Genomic DNA, 15,424 nt, shown 5'->3' with positions numbered 1-15,424 from the left:
ATCTTATTACTCATCAATATATTGAGCATTCAGTGGAACAACACAATCTAGCACATTGGAAGTTGATATAATATCGAGAAGATCCAATGAAATCAAGATATCAACAATTTCAAGTGATTATATTATATATCTTGAATCTGACTATTTATTTTGGAGCCGAAAATGATCCATATATATTTTTTCAAAAGCCATTAGCAGTAATAAATCTAATATGTGATATATTGCTATAAATGATGATCAAATGAATTCAATAGTAAGTAATGGACTATAAAAGTTGGTCCAGCCGTCATTTGTTGTAGATGATTCTTTAAAACAAATAAAGTCTTATTAGATGACACTGAACGGCATAAAGATAGACTCGTTGCTAAGGAATTTACTCAAAGGAAGGAATTTACTACATGAAAAAAATTTCTAATGTATTAAAGAAAATTCTCTTTGTGTAGTCATGACGTTAATAGCTCATTTGATTTAGATTTTACATTATATATATGTGAAAATAATTTTCCTTATTCGTGAGATATATTAAGAATGTTATATGAAAAATTTTAAGGATTTTTCTCTAATGATGTGAGCATTTATTATGCAAGATTAATAAAATTATATAGATTGAAACAATCATCACATTAACGGTATTTAAGATTTTACAATGTTATATCCTCATTAAATTTTGTTTAGGACGTTGTGGGCCATTGTGTATACCAGAAGATTAGTGGGCGTCGAATTTATAGGGAAATTATCATAGTAATCTAGGTATTTATCACTAGAAAGCTGCAAAATATTTTGTGATATCTTCATGATATTGATGTTTTACATGCATATATACAGACAAGTCGACAATTTAGAGGTAATTTATTAGTTCCACTATGGAGTCTAAATTTGCTTCTTATTTTGAAGCACTATTGCATGGTGTGTGCAAAAGAGTTTCAATTTTTGGTTAGAATTGTAAATTTTATGTCTAAGTCATTAAGATTATAATACGACAATTTAGTGGTAGTATTTGTGAGTATAGCGACAGTCGAAATAATATATTGACATAAATTATTATAGCCATTGAGAATGTGTTAAGCAAAATAAAATGATCACTGAATATGTTATCACTAAATTAATGGTTTTATGACATAAATGCGTGCGAACTAATACGTTTAAGGATCATATGGTAATTAATGATGGATTTGGTTCCTAAAAGATTTCAAGATATTTACATTTGGTTTATATTTATGAAACTCATTCAGTTGTGATATTTCTCATATCTAGTTATGAACATATTAAGCTATTTTGAGAAAAAATCAATTAAATTAAAACTAGAATAAAACGTTGGTTTTATTCATTAAGTTAAATCGAGGAATTATAAGACGACTTATCGCTATGATTCATGTATTTATTTCTTAACTTTGGATGATGATTGATATCTTAATTATTCAGTTATTTAAAATATGTAGACTAAATAGAAAATTGTTAAAGTATTTTATATAAGTCCATAAAATAATTTAGAGTAGGTATCTTGGAAGACGGTATCTGTGAGACGGGTCAACCCTACCGATATTCACAATAAAAAGTAATATTATGAGCATGAAAAGTAATATTTTTTCATGGATGACCAAAATAAGAGATCTGTCTCACAAAAACGATCTGTGAGACCGTCTCACACAAGTTTTTGCCAATAATTTAATAATGATCGACATTTTTCATTAAGATAAATATGAGAGACATTTCAAATTTTAAAAAGTAAATCAATAATATTATTTATATTCAGATGATAAATATTTTGAAATTTGATTTATCACATACTGATAAAAATATCAAGATTTATCAAATCTTGAGTTTCTCTGTGATGATTAGAGAACATCTATAAATAGTGACATACAAGGTCCATAAATCAATGTAATTATACAGGAATACAGTTCACCATCTATACAATTTCATAAAGATTTAGAAGATCTATGTTTTCGGTATTCGTGATATCTCGTTAGTTACAGTTTTCAATATCAATGGCTATAAGTAATAATTCATTCTTGTTTATATTTCCGCATACTGATCTTTACGTATTATGTATCTTTACATATTATGTTTATGCATATATAGATCGAATTTAGTTATTCACTATGTTAAATTTCAGAATATGCATGAATAATGAAGGAGTTTGTTATTTGTGTGAATCGTTCTTTCATTTATGATTTGGTCCTTAATCGTTATCAACTTTAATCATACGATTAAGGAGACGCTATTTATATTTTAGAAAATATTAAGAACATTTAATTACTAAATTGCATTTTTAATATAAAATTATGCCAATGATTCTTTCCGTATTTAATTAATTTTTTAGAAAAAGCCTTCAAATCCGGCTGACTATTACAAATTGGAGTTAATTCATTGACTTTGCACATGACAAATTAAATGTGCGGACTGATAAATCATGATCATTCATCCATACATCATGATTGAATGAATAGTTATGATTTTTATCATTCAACACACACCTCATTTACTGAGTGAATAAGAGTATTACTCATGTGAATGACACGAAGAAAATCGATCAAGAGTAGACAACAGTATGTACTTCGATTTTTAATAAATACAAATTTGATACTAAGATTGATGGGGAAGCACTACATATCAAAATTAAGAAATTTTTTTTTGAGAAGAAATTATCATATCAAAATTAAGAAATTCGTAAATGGATATAAATTTTATGTGTATATTTTTTTTTCAAAATCATCCATTCGTATCATTTTATTTTTTATTGAGTGGGATAATTTTCGAAATTTTATTTCCAGAGATTCAAAATTAATATTTTTGAGATATAATAATCACTTAATAAAGTGAGAAAGGTTTATCTGGAGGCCTAATATGATTGTGTAGAATGAACTTCCTTGATCTATTGGAAGAGATGTTCAAAAGCACAAGCTCTTATTAAAGATCAGACACCTATATTTTCTTACTAAATTCCGGTATTCTTGGATTCATAAACATACAAGGGAGACATATAATTCAGACATCCACAAGCCAAAGGAAAACTAATAATGCGTCACCAATGAGTATCTGAATTCAAATCTAAAATGATCTTGAGTTGATATACTTTTAATAGGGTGGAAAAATTACGAGTGGCCTTTCGTTTCTGATGAATTTGATTTCTGCGAAAAATTACGCCACCTTTGCTTGCTCTTCTCCAATGACACCTTGCTTTGAGAAAAGTTGGAGAGGCCCTGTCTAAAAGCTCCTAGATTCACACCATTGTCCACCAAGATGCTTGTAACACCCATTTTAGAAACCTATGTGAGAGTCACAGAATGAAACTGTGATAACAGCCAATAACAGCAGTGGAATCATATATTTTGTAATGTGGGGGTGGGGTGTAAAACTAAAACTCCAAAAAATTAGGGGCATCAATAACTTCCTAGTATAGCGCATTGCAAAAGTATTTTTCCAGTTGTAAGCCGTAGAATAAATAACACAACTGGAGAAGAGATCTCACTGTATCTATGTTGCGATCCTCATCATCAAAAAAAAGCATTTCATTATATGGAATGCCTGTCTTCCGATGGATTCTCTGAAAGTGGTCGGTTTTGTGGGTCCAGCTGGAAAATATCTCCTGGAATTTTAAGAATATTCAGTACATGTCTCCTTGCTAACAATTTACGAAAAGTCTTCATTTAGCACTGCATGATAAATCTGATACATCTCAAACACGAGAACTGCCAAAAGTTAAATGCATACGAGAATTGGCAAGCTCAACTAATCACATCTTTACATCAAAAACCCATTTGACAGCAATGTGAAATTTACATTCATGTTTCCGAGACAAGTCGAGAGATTAACATAAAACATTTCACACCTCATATCTTGCATCTTAATGGTCATACTCTCACATTTTTGTTTGCTGAAATGAATCGATTTTTTCCCTCGAAAAGAAAAAACCGACCAAATTTTAATCTAGTTTGATTGGGGTATAGAAAAATCAAATGTATCTCCAAGCATACAAAAACGAAGCCATGAGTCATGTTGTCTTAATATTTTAGGCAATGTCATTATTTTCTGCATAAGCCTCTTATACTGGAGCACATTCTCTTTTCACAGTACTTATTTTGAAGGAGAAAAATCATCGGATGCTGTTGACATAAAAAACTTGGTACACTCACTCAAAGAAAAAACAAAATAAAATACTTAGCTCACCTGAGAAACGAACATTGATTTTACCCCTAATTTCTCAAGGAAAGTGTTCGCTATATCAGGAGTAGGCGACCTTGAGGCAATAGCAATATCAACACCTTTCTCCTCAAGAGCATTCAAAATGCCTTTGGCATGAGGATATAATGATGGCATCTCACGTTTAGAACGACATTCACTGAAATAAATCAACATATTACATTAGCATACCAATGTTCTCAAGAAACTGAAAAGGCAAGCCTTCAATTCAGGACAAGACAATTAAAGCATATACATCAGTCAAAGCCACCAAGAAAAGAGATTGATCAGAATAATTGAAAAAAATACAATCTAGTCAACCATTTGTTTTCTAATTAACATGCCATGACTGTAAGTGTCAACAAATCAATTTAAACTATTGAAGTAAAAGGGTCATGTCGTTGCTGATACAAAATCCCAAAATCGCAGTTCGAATCCAATTCTAACTGGTTATATAACAGATTTAACACATTCAAGCACTGAGATGTGGCAGTTGTGGAGCTAAACTCTCGAAGCCTTTGAGGATGGGTACAAGGGGTATAAACACAACCATTAACCAACCGAGTAACAATTACCATCATTTCTCAGACAGAAGCTGTTCGAAACTGGTGTCAATTTCCATTAAGAAGTTCAATTCAATTAGTTTGAGTGGACCCGTTAACACAAAAGAAAAGATTAAGTTCATAAAAACTTTGACTTCTTTATTACTATCTAAAATTTTGAAATTCTTAAGCAAAGGATCACATAATTTAATCAACCTGAAGACAGTTCCTTTTAAAGGGATTCATAAAAACAGAAAATACAGCAACATCCATACTTGTACCACCTTCGATCTTCAAGCATCCCGCGCAATTAAGAATCAGCAGCGGGAATTTCCAAGGTTTTTTTAAAATTGAGCCAAAATATACACAAATACGGATGTATTTCACATATTCCACGAGGAGTAAATCTCAATCGGCACAAATCAAAATGAATCAGCAGAAAATATTCATAAAAAAAACATGGGAAAATACGTAGAAAAGGAGGAAAATACCAGTAGAAAGGCCAGAGGGTATAATCTAGATCGAAAACAACAAGACGCGGGAGAGCCTGAAACAATCCCAGAATCTCCATTGCTTCATTCTTCACCCCATCGTCTCCCATGATTCCCTCTGTTGATGATTTTGAGTCCACGCGGTTTATTTTGGAACCTTAACTACGAAACTTTTCCCTGGAGTTTTACAAATTACATTTCCTCCCCATACTTTATCGTTTCTTACAAATTCACCCTAAATGTTGATATAATTTAAAAATATATCTTTTATTCGACCAAATTTTTTATATACAATATTTTAATTTTGATAAATATTATTTTCAACTTATAATTGTTCAAGATAATTATTTTACAATTCCATAAAATAACTATTTATTAATTTATTAATATAATTACACGTTATTTCATATAAATATATTATTATAAATAATTATATAAAAAATTAATACTTTATTACAACCATATATAATATAAACTAAATTAAATTAATTAAGTAGTTATAAAATACTTTAAAAATATCTATAAAATCAAACTTATTTTAATAGAATTAAGAAGCACTGCCGACAATAAATACAAAATAAACTTAATCCCAAAACAAACTCATAATAAAAATAATAATTATAGTGACCACTGCCAACTGTGACTGAATTTTTGATGACTACATTTGAGTATTCAAAGAACAAAAACAAGTATATGAAACTCAAATTAAGCATTTTGTAGGTCAAATAAATATTTACTCGAAACAAACACATAAAAATAAAACATATATTGATTGATTTTCTTGTTACAATTAAAACAAATCAAAAAACACATAAAATATATAACATGTGACCAACAATAGACTCGTATTTTTGAAAACATAGATCTGATATTTTCTTGAGAAGGCTTAAAAATAAGTAGGTAGATTAAACAACAACAATGTCACATTCATGAATCACATATAAAAACGATAAATGTGAAAAAAATCAGAATATCATTTTTCTATAAATTGAATTTCACATACATTTAAACTTGACTTTCTAAATTACTAAAACATAAGGATGACAACCGACTTACACTACCGTGCTTGATCTTGAATCATCTTTTTTTGAAGCCAAAAAAGAGGATGATAGGTCGAGCAGATGGATTTGTTTGAAGGAGAGGCATATGGATTTGGTTGATGAGGAGAGAAAATGATTTGTAAAAATATTATTTTTATATTAAAAATATAATTTTAATTCTAAAAATACATCAGATCGACTTATCTCCTACAAAACATATGATATGGTTTCCACTAGTTCTATATTCAATAACACTAATGCTTGGTAAGAAATAATGATGTGGGAACATAATGGATATTCTCATCTCATTCTTTGTACACATGCTTGATATGACATAGAAACGAGTCATTCTAATGGAAAAAGATGATTCTTCTATTCATGGAAATGGTCATTACATTCCTTTTGAATGAGAATGGTCATTCGACTTTTCTAGGGGTGTCAAAATGCGACACGACCCGTCAACCCGACATGACCCAACACAAAAAAAATCATGTTCAGGTTCGGATTGGGTGGATTCGAGTTAGTTCCATGTTAGACGGGTTTCGAGTCGGGTCGGGTTGGGTCGCGGGTTGACCCGCGAACTTTTTTTTTTGTAAATATTACCTATATTTTATATATTATATGTTTGAACAAAATTTATTGTATATTTATATGATAAATTTTCATCATTTAATATTTATTTTGCATATTTTTATTTTTTTAACAATTTTTTATTTGATTTAGTAAATATACTTTTAATTTTATATGATTAAACTTTCAAATTTAAATCGAAAATTTTGTTATTATGTGTTTAAATTAAAATATTATTATATGTTTTTTATTTTTTTTGAATTTTTTTCATTATTTTTTTTAAAAAAAATTAATAAAATTCGGGTTAGACGGGTTGAGTCGAGTTGTACGGCTTCGTGTTTGGGTTAGGGGTTTTCGGGTTGCTTCGGGTTCGGGTTGAAAAAAAAATTCGCGGATTGACTCGAAACCCGACCCAATCCACCTGATTGACACCCCTAGACTCCTCATTGTTTAGAATTATGACCTTATTTAACTTATCTAAAATAAATCTATATCTCAATAATAATAATAATAAGAACATTTATTAAAATTATAAAAAATAAAATACATAAATAATAATAAAAAAATTATAATATTATCAAACAAATCACTATCATTTATAAATATATAATAATAAATAGTAATTATTATTATAAATATTTTTGAGTAGATGTTATTTTGAAATTTGATAAAAAAAAATATTTGACAATTATTCATATTTAACTTTTTGTAGTAAAATCATTTAAATAGAATAAATTATTCCATTCGAACATTGATTCAATGTCTACTTTATTTCGTTCCAGATTGAATCTCATGTGAAACTATCTCACAGATCTTAATCTGTGAGACGGGTCAACCCTACTCATATTCACAGTAAAAATTAATATAATTAGCATAAAAATAGTATTTTTTTATGAATGACCTAAATAACAGACGTATCTCATAAATATGACCCGTGAGACGGCCGTCTCACGTAATTTTTTACATTCGTTCCAATATACTAATCATGACCTAAACATAAAAAAAATAGTAAAATACTCCATCCTAATATACGGGATCCACTCGTTTTGCACACGGGGAATCATTCATTATATCTATCCTTTTTTCTTTTTCAAAATTAAAAATCAAATCTTTAGAATATTCTATAGCTATATAATCTCCTGTTTCCTTGTTTCTTCCGTGAGTCGGCTGATCGAACCTTGTCTATATATATATACACACACCAAGAGATTATCGCTTTCATCCATTGCAACCGCAAATCAAGAACTGCTACAATTTTCTCGACCTCTCGTATTCCAACAAAATCAAATCACCCTTGTGTGGATTTCATCAATTACCCACTTCGATCAACATCACACAAATCCTATCTCCGCCTCGAAATGGAGTATCGGCCATTGAACATCACCGTGATATCGGCTGAGGGATTGAAGGATGTGAATCTGTTCTCCAAGATGGACCTTTACGCCGTGGTGTCAATCGAAGGGTACTCCCAATCCAAGAAGAAGACGTTTGTGGACAAGGATTGCGGAACCCACCCCAAATGGAATCACCGCATGGAGATCATCGTCGACGAGCCGTACCTCACGAAGCCGGGCCTTTCTCTCCTCTTTCAGATCAAGGCGGAGAGCACAATCGGCAGCGATAAAGAGGTTGGCTCTGTCACGATCCCACTAGATGATCTGTACAAGAACAATCCATCCGGAGACAAGGTTGTTGAGTACCAGGTGCGCACTTCGTCCGGGAAACCCAAAGGATCGCTGAAGATCTCCTACAGTTTCGGGGAGAAATTCACGCAGCAAACGGAGGCAAAGAAGCACACGGAGGAGCCCATGATGGCGTATCCAGCGCCGCCGGGTGCTGGGCCCAGCTACCCGCCGCAGCCTTATCCGGGAATGGGGTATCCTCCGCAGTACCCTCCTACGGCCGGCTATCCTGGGTACCCGCCGCAGGGTGGGTATGGGTACCAAGCTCCGCCGCAGGGTGCGTATGGCTATCAAGCACCGCCGCAGGGGTACGGGTACCCTGCAGGATACGCTGCGTATCCCCCGGGACAGAACCCAAAGAAGAATAAGATGGGGGGAATGGGGGCAATGGGGATGGGATTAGGTGCTGGATTGCTGGGAGGATTGCTCGTGGGAGAAATGGTGTCGGATATTGGGGACGCAGGGGCATATGCCGATGGATACGGCGACGCCATGGGTGATATGGGCGACTTCTAGATTTAGCCGAACGCCGGGCTTTTCCATTTTACTTTCTCCGATGTATTAATTTCCTAGGTTTCAAATTATTATAATAATTAATTAAGGTAATAAAAGTATGCAATCTTTAAGTACAGTAGTTTTTGTAATTATTTGACTGATTAATTTGTGTATGCTTTGTGTGTTCAAAATAAATAGATATATAATTTGAAATTTAGGTTGAAAAAATAGAACTGAAAAATTAAAGAGGAACAATGTATTATTTAGATGATGCTAAAAAATATCAGAAAAACATGCATGAATAAGACGGGAAAATCTTCCAAAAAACGCAACAAAGAGCAAACAAATAACGACCAATTTGTTTCTTCTACAACTACTCAAGCAAGAAAGACTATCCTTTCAAAGGAGGAGACGCAATGGTCCGATCTGTAATTGTAATCCATCCATGTTCAAATGAAATCACACGCTCCATCCATGATGAAGAACATATGCATTATCCATATATCCATTGTGATCGTGGTCTTGGTCGTGAATATGGTGGTGATCACTGTTTTCAGCTTCATCAACCATCTTTTGCACGTGTATGTTTTCCGATATGGGCTCTTCCATGGGTAGTTTACTCGGTATTGTTAGAGAAGAAATGAATTCGAATATATTTTCAGCTACCTCTTCGGCGTATTGTTCCTACATCAGCAAGTATGTCAAAAAGAAAACATCAGCAATGTCCCCTTCCTCACTTTAACCAGGATAAGTGATGATATCCAAGGACATAGTAATAAGATTTGGTCCTGTGGGAGGAACACCCCCTTATCCCAAAGTATACGCACCATCTCCAGGAGCCCGGGAAGTGTCCTGGTTAGTTCTTCTTGTTGGAGCCATATCAACATCTCAGACTCAATTTCCCACAGATGGCACCAATGATGATATCCGGGTGAATCGGTTACGATATAAGTGGGCAATTCACCGGATAATGAAGATAATTTTGTGTTTAGAGAATTCGAGTAAGGATAATAGCTTCAATAACACCTGCAAACAAGAAAAGAACTCGTGAATGGGCGCCGGAGGAGTGTTCGGCGTAGCTACTTCGATGCTAAAGCCAGCAGGTTGAAAATGAAAGATACAAACAATATATGTGAGAATATATCTGTATGCTTGAGAGTTCAAAAATCCAGAATCTGTAAATGAGAAATGTACCTAATATTTATAGGAGGAGATCTCATCATTACCTTGTTTTCAGTGTTCACCTGCTAAGTGTGGTAAGTCGGCTGCCCATACTTTATGATGACTTTTCTCGCACGCCAAACCCATGTTGTTCTAACAGATAAGATAACTCATACCAATACACTCTAGTGTGGTGCGCTTCTCGAGATAGCTCGGGTAGAAAGTTATCGGGAACTTGCATGAGATTCCGGGCTCTTGATTGCCCAGGAAGAGAATGTCCGGGGCATCTCCACGCCCGGCTGCTAAGAAAAGTACTATGCATATTGACTATGGTTTGGGCTATCCAATTAATCCCCCAGATCATCCATGACCCGGGCTCTTATGGGGGTATCAATAAGCTTGAATACAGTCCAAATTTTCCGGCTCCTATTGGCTGGGCTTAAATAAGAATACCACAATTAACAGCCACTACAGCAAACGCAGTCAAAATTTGTTCATCAACCACTCTAATCAATCTTGAAAATTTGATACTTAATTTCCAGTTCATGACTACAAATATTGCATTAGTGTTTGCAGTTACCAAGCCTCCATCCAGTAAGACAATAAACCATCCTACAAAAGATTAAAGCATATAAAATCCAAGGCTCGCCCCTGGTGAAGATTTCTGATCCAGGGGAGATGAAGGTGTAGCTTAGTATAGATGCTAAAGCATTTAAGATCGGTGCATACCAATCAGTTTATTTACTCATTGTGGTATCAGATGAGGAGCAAAGATGAGGTGGCACCCAGAATGAAACAATTGAGTAAGGAGAAGTAATCATCTTCCATGTTCAAGAGACGAGCATTTGTAAAGCAAAAAGACTGAAGGTCTTCTAGCTAGTAAACAAGTTCCTAATCTTAAGCTAGGTTCCATTAAGTAATGGTTTTTTTTGACTTAACAAGATTCCAGCCAAATGGACAAGTGTTAGGGATCGATCAATCAACAAGATTTTATGCTATAATCCCTTGAAAAGATAGGACATAGCAACAAGCTGAACCAAACACTATTTTAAAACCATTTTCATCATGCTATTTCTGTGTCGATATACAAATAAAAATATCATAGTCTTATGCTAAGTTGATCCTTTTCAACACATTCTAACACAAAGTAACATTTGAAATCAGTGTTGCATAAATGTTGGTGAAGCATCATTTCGCATGAAAGTGAGATTTCTTCAACCATTTAGCATGAATTTTGCAATATTTACTATGGAAATGGAAGTCAACAAACAATACAAAGATGTTTTTTTCCTTAAGTTGTCCAAAGGCTTTGGCATACACGCACAAACTCATGATGATGTTTTTAATAATGCTGACTATTTTGGGGAGTAATACATGCCAATTCCACTAGATTTTATAAGTCAGGGTGTAATGACTCGAATCTTTATTTGAATGAAGTACTAATCAAGACATGATTAAAGAGTTGTCAGTTAAGTATTATTAAAAAATTGATATATTGAGCATCAATATGTTGGGATCCACCAAATTTATAATGAACCACACAATCTACTTCAGATTACATTATCCCGAGAAATCTAACTAGACGAACGAGATCATAAGACATGGCTGATAAGATTGAGTTCGGATATTCTGAACCAGTCCGGATGCAGCCTATAAACGGAAGCAGATTTTATTTGTTTCCTACAACGTTTTCCATCGGTTTCTTTCTTTCGAATTCTAGCCATATACCTCAGGGTTTCTAGTCATTTTTTATGGCAGTTTAGTGTCGGGAAGCTTTGGAGCTAGTGTCGATTCGAGGAGGGGTCGATAAACGAGAACACGCAGATCGAAACGTCATCAGCGGGCTGACAACAGATGCTGGTATAATCCTAAAACCTTAAATAGTTAACCCTAGTTGCTAGCGGGCTGACAACGGATGTTGTTCTTTATTGTGGACGGTTGGGTATCGAGAGCTCCAGTGTGACAAGACCCGCGGGCTCTGATGACCCTGGACATTGGAGGTACACGTCTTGATGATGAACAGGGGTGCCAAAACATGCCCCGAGCTGATCAGAGACTACACACTCAGGTGCCTCTAGACTGAGAATGCGATTCTTGAATTGATCCTTGATATTCGAGCATATTGCATTTCACATGCATCACATCAATTTGTAAACTCGTACATTCTCGTATCGGGCGATTGTCGCTCACGTCCTTGTTTTTTATGGTCTTAGGTTGGACGGTTCAAATGAACAGGGCAGTGGTCAGAGCAGTTGGGTTTTCGATGGTGATCCACCGGAGGTTTTATTTGGTTTTTCAATTCTCGTGTATGATTATGGTTTTGATTTAGTTGCATTAATGTTTAAGACTGAGATTATTGTTTTATTTTCGTTTGGGTTGTAAGATGGTTAAGTTATTTGGTTTTCATTTTTTAATTGTTGTTATCAAGTCTAATTAGCGCACTACTCAGGGATTAAAATAAAGTGATAGAACATGTGAAAACTTCACCAATGTTCGCTGACGTCTTTCAAAATATTGACAATTTTGGTGGTGGAATATATGTTGATTTCATCAATATCAAGTCATGTAAAATGAAAGAACACCGTGATGCTCCCAAGTTGTTTAAAAATGAAAATTTAAAATAGTTTATAAGTGGTTTTAATGGGCTCTTCTAGCAACTAGGATTAACTATTTTCGTACGGCAAGAACAAACACAAAGTAGTTGCTACAAGAACTCATCTTGCAGTAACACTTACGCGGCCTGGGCCAGAGCCAAAGCCAGAGCCATGACTAACACAACACAGTATATGTTTACAAGTGTACATTCGTAATGTCCACAGCCAGATACACGTGAAATATATTTGTTCACGAAATCTGTTCCGTTTTGCTTTTTTTCTTCCAATGCTTTTTATTTGAAGATATTTCATATCATGATATAGTGAAATAACAAACTTGTCAATGCTATACCCCATAGATTCACAAGGAAACAAACCATCGAGGCATTTTATGTTGTGAAATAAATTAAAGGATGTACACCAGACTCTCACCTGGGTCCATCGTCCTCCAGAATGTGTGACAAGTGTAGCCCGAGGAATGGCATCAACAATATGGTGTCCCTCAGTCGTCCACGAGCCAGACCACCCATGAGACCAAATCACTCGGATGGGCAGACCTTTAATTCTATCTATGCTGCTACATTCAGACAAATCAAAGCTAAAACTCAGCTTCTGCTCCATACCAACCACTGCTCCTCCCCCATCTATCCTCTTCAATAGAATCCTATGTGCCACAACCTTTGGCGTGCCAACCGACTTTATACAACAAGTTGCAACAACTCTCTCAAACACGAACCTAAAACCCAACACTACTTGCCTCACCATAGGCGTTTCCAAATTCCAAAGTGGCCATGTTATTCGACTTGGGACACCATCAAGGACCACAACACTTCTAACTAATCCTCGATTTACCGCAATCCAATTGGCACTCATCCCAAATGCAGAATCGCAAGACCAAGTCCAAAGGGGACAATCCAATCGAATCCACCACCTGGTCTAACACCCTACCCATTATTTCACCACCGAATTCAATAGACTTAATAATCTCTTTCTTTGAAACACGAATCTCATTGCACTCAAAGTTCACATACCCTTTTTCAACAAGCTGATCAAATCCCTAGAACAGGCCCTTCTCCTTTATCTCTGCATAAACTCCCACATTCTACAGAAAAAGCCATTCCCTCCCACATTCTCCTCAACCACAACATAAGATTTATCCGAGAACCCTGAGCCTGGAAGATCGAGAGCCATGGCGTGGACATTTCTAAGACCTAAAAACTTAACAACTTCGCGAAAAGCAAAAGAGCTGCAGCCTATGCCATGTAAAACAAAAACATGGCTATCCGAGTTAGTGGGTCCCTGCTGAATGGAAAAGACTTCAACTTGGGGGTGATTAGGGGCTGTTTGCACCTTGATGCTGAGACCACTGGAATAGTGGAGACGAAGATCGGGAGGAAGATTGAGGAACCAAGTCTTTGGATCTTGAGAGGATAGAGAAGAGATAAGGACGCAGACTAGAGTAATGAGGGAGGTGAAAAGAGTGAAATAAAACCAGAACTGAAATGGGTTCCTGGAAGGGATGTGTGTCGACGGTGGCCATGATAGGCGGCGGCGGCGGCTCTGGCTGATGCTCAATCCTCTGCTCAGGCTTTGGAGATTCGGGTTCTTCGGTTATGACCGCCATTGTTGCTCTGGTGAAGAGTTTTAGGCCTTTGATCGAGGTAGAACCGCCGGGAACTGCTTTCTTCTTCCATGTTTCGATCCTTTCAACTGTCAAAACTTGGAAAAGGAGTCGTTGATGGGCTTTTTTTTAAAAATATAATAAATTTAAAAAGTTTTTATAAAAATATTGTAATTTGAAAACGTTTACAAAACTATGGCAATCCGTGGGTATCTGCTCCGGATTCTACAGCGACGGTTTACAGCCGTCGCCATTTGCGACGGTTTCTTAATCCGTCGCCAATAGCGACGGCTTCAAACCCGTCGCCCTAGGCGACGGTTTAATAATCCGTCGCTATTGGCGACGCTTATTAACCGTCGCTGTTTCTCTTCCCCCTTTCTATTTTATTTTGTTTTAAATAAGTCTGAATCCGGTGCAGTGAAATGCGGATTGTACTAGTTTTATAAACACTTTCATTTTACAACATTTTTATAATGTTTTATTTAATTTATAATATTTTTAAAAAAGCCGACAAAATATTGCATGATATTACTGTAAATAATAATATTGACGGCGTGCGATTAATGTACTCCGTTAATGTCTAGACACAATTTTTTTTAAAATTTTTTACTACTAACAGCAGCGCATATAAACATGCACACTTTTAGTAATACTATTAACGACGTGTTTTTATTGTGCGCTGCGAAAATTGCATATGTTATTTTAACAGCACACATAAATGCATTTTGCGGATATTACTATGCAATTTCATGTGCTGTTAAAATTACATATGCAATTTTCGCAACGCACAATAAAAACACGTCGTTAATAGTATTACTAAAAGTGTGCATGTTTATATGCGCTGTTGTTAGTGGTAAAAAATTTTAAAAAAAATTGTGTCTAGACAATAACGGAGTACATTAATCGCATGCAGTCAATATTATTATTTACAGTAATATCATGCAATATTTTGTCGGCTTTTTTAAAAATATTATAAATTAAATAAAACATTATAAAAATGTTGTAAAATGAAAGTGTTTATAAAACTAGTACAATCCGGATTTCAC

General features: G+C 34.7%; 2 protein-coding genes and 1 pseudogene across 2 annotated transcripts; 1 reads left to right on the top strand and 2 right to left on the bottom strand.

Moving 5' to 3' along the window:
- Positions 1-2,888: 2,888 nt before the first annotated feature.
- LOC140815187 (uncharacterized) lies at positions 2,889-5,384 on the bottom strand. Its single transcript, XM_073174307.1, has 4 exons — positions 5,216-5,384; positions 4,171-4,342; positions 3,473-3,589; positions 2,889-3,269 (listed from the first exon to the last, which is right to left on the bottom strand). Exons 1-4 carry the CDS (start codon positions 5,323-5,325, stop codon positions 3,096-3,098), a joined length of 573 nt encoding a protein of 190 aa, XP_073030408.1. The 5' UTR covers positions 5,326-5,384; the 3' UTR covers positions 2,889-3,095.
- A 2,565-nt stretch (positions 5,385-7,949) lies between these two features.
- Positions 7,950-9,138, top strand: LOC140814028 (protein SRC2 homolog). Its single transcript, XM_073172878.1, has one exon. The coding sequence runs from the start codon at positions 8,184-8,186 to the stop codon at positions 9,021-9,023; it is 840 nt and encodes a 279-aa protein (XP_073028979.1). The 5' UTR covers positions 7,950-8,183; the 3' UTR covers positions 9,024-9,138.
- LOC140814027 (protein AUXIN RESPONSE 4-like) lies at positions 8,802-14,490 on the bottom strand (annotated as a pseudogene).
- Between the last annotated feature and the right edge of the window lie 934 nt (positions 14,491-15,424).

Source organism: Primulina eburnea, chromosome 15, assembly GCF_022965805.1.
Source record: "Primulina eburnea isolate SZY01 chromosome 15, ASM2296580v1, whole genome shotgun sequence".
NCBI lineage: Eukaryota > Viridiplantae > Streptophyta > Magnoliopsida > Lamiales > Gesneriaceae > Primulina > Primulina eburnea.
This window is presented reverse-complemented; position numbering and strand designations above follow the sequence as displayed.

Bases quoted from the DNA above. Each gene is read 5' to 3' on its own strand.
- LOC140814028 (XM_073172878.1), top strand. From the start codon at position 8,184: ATGGAGTATCGGCCATTGAACATCACCGTGATATCGGCTGAGGGATTG.
- LOC140815187 (XM_073174307.1), bottom strand. From the start codon at position 5,325: ATGGGAGACGATGGGGTGAAGAATGAAGCAATGGAGATTCTGGGATTG. The intron at 3,590-4,170 runs GTGAGCTAAGTA...TTAAAATTCCAG, and splicing joins AATCAATGTTCGTTTCTCAG to GAGATATTTTCCAGCTGGAC. The intron at 3,270-3,472 runs GTGAGATCTCTT...ACTCTCACATAG, and splicing joins AGGATCGCAACATAGATACA to GTTTCTAAAATGGGTGTTAC.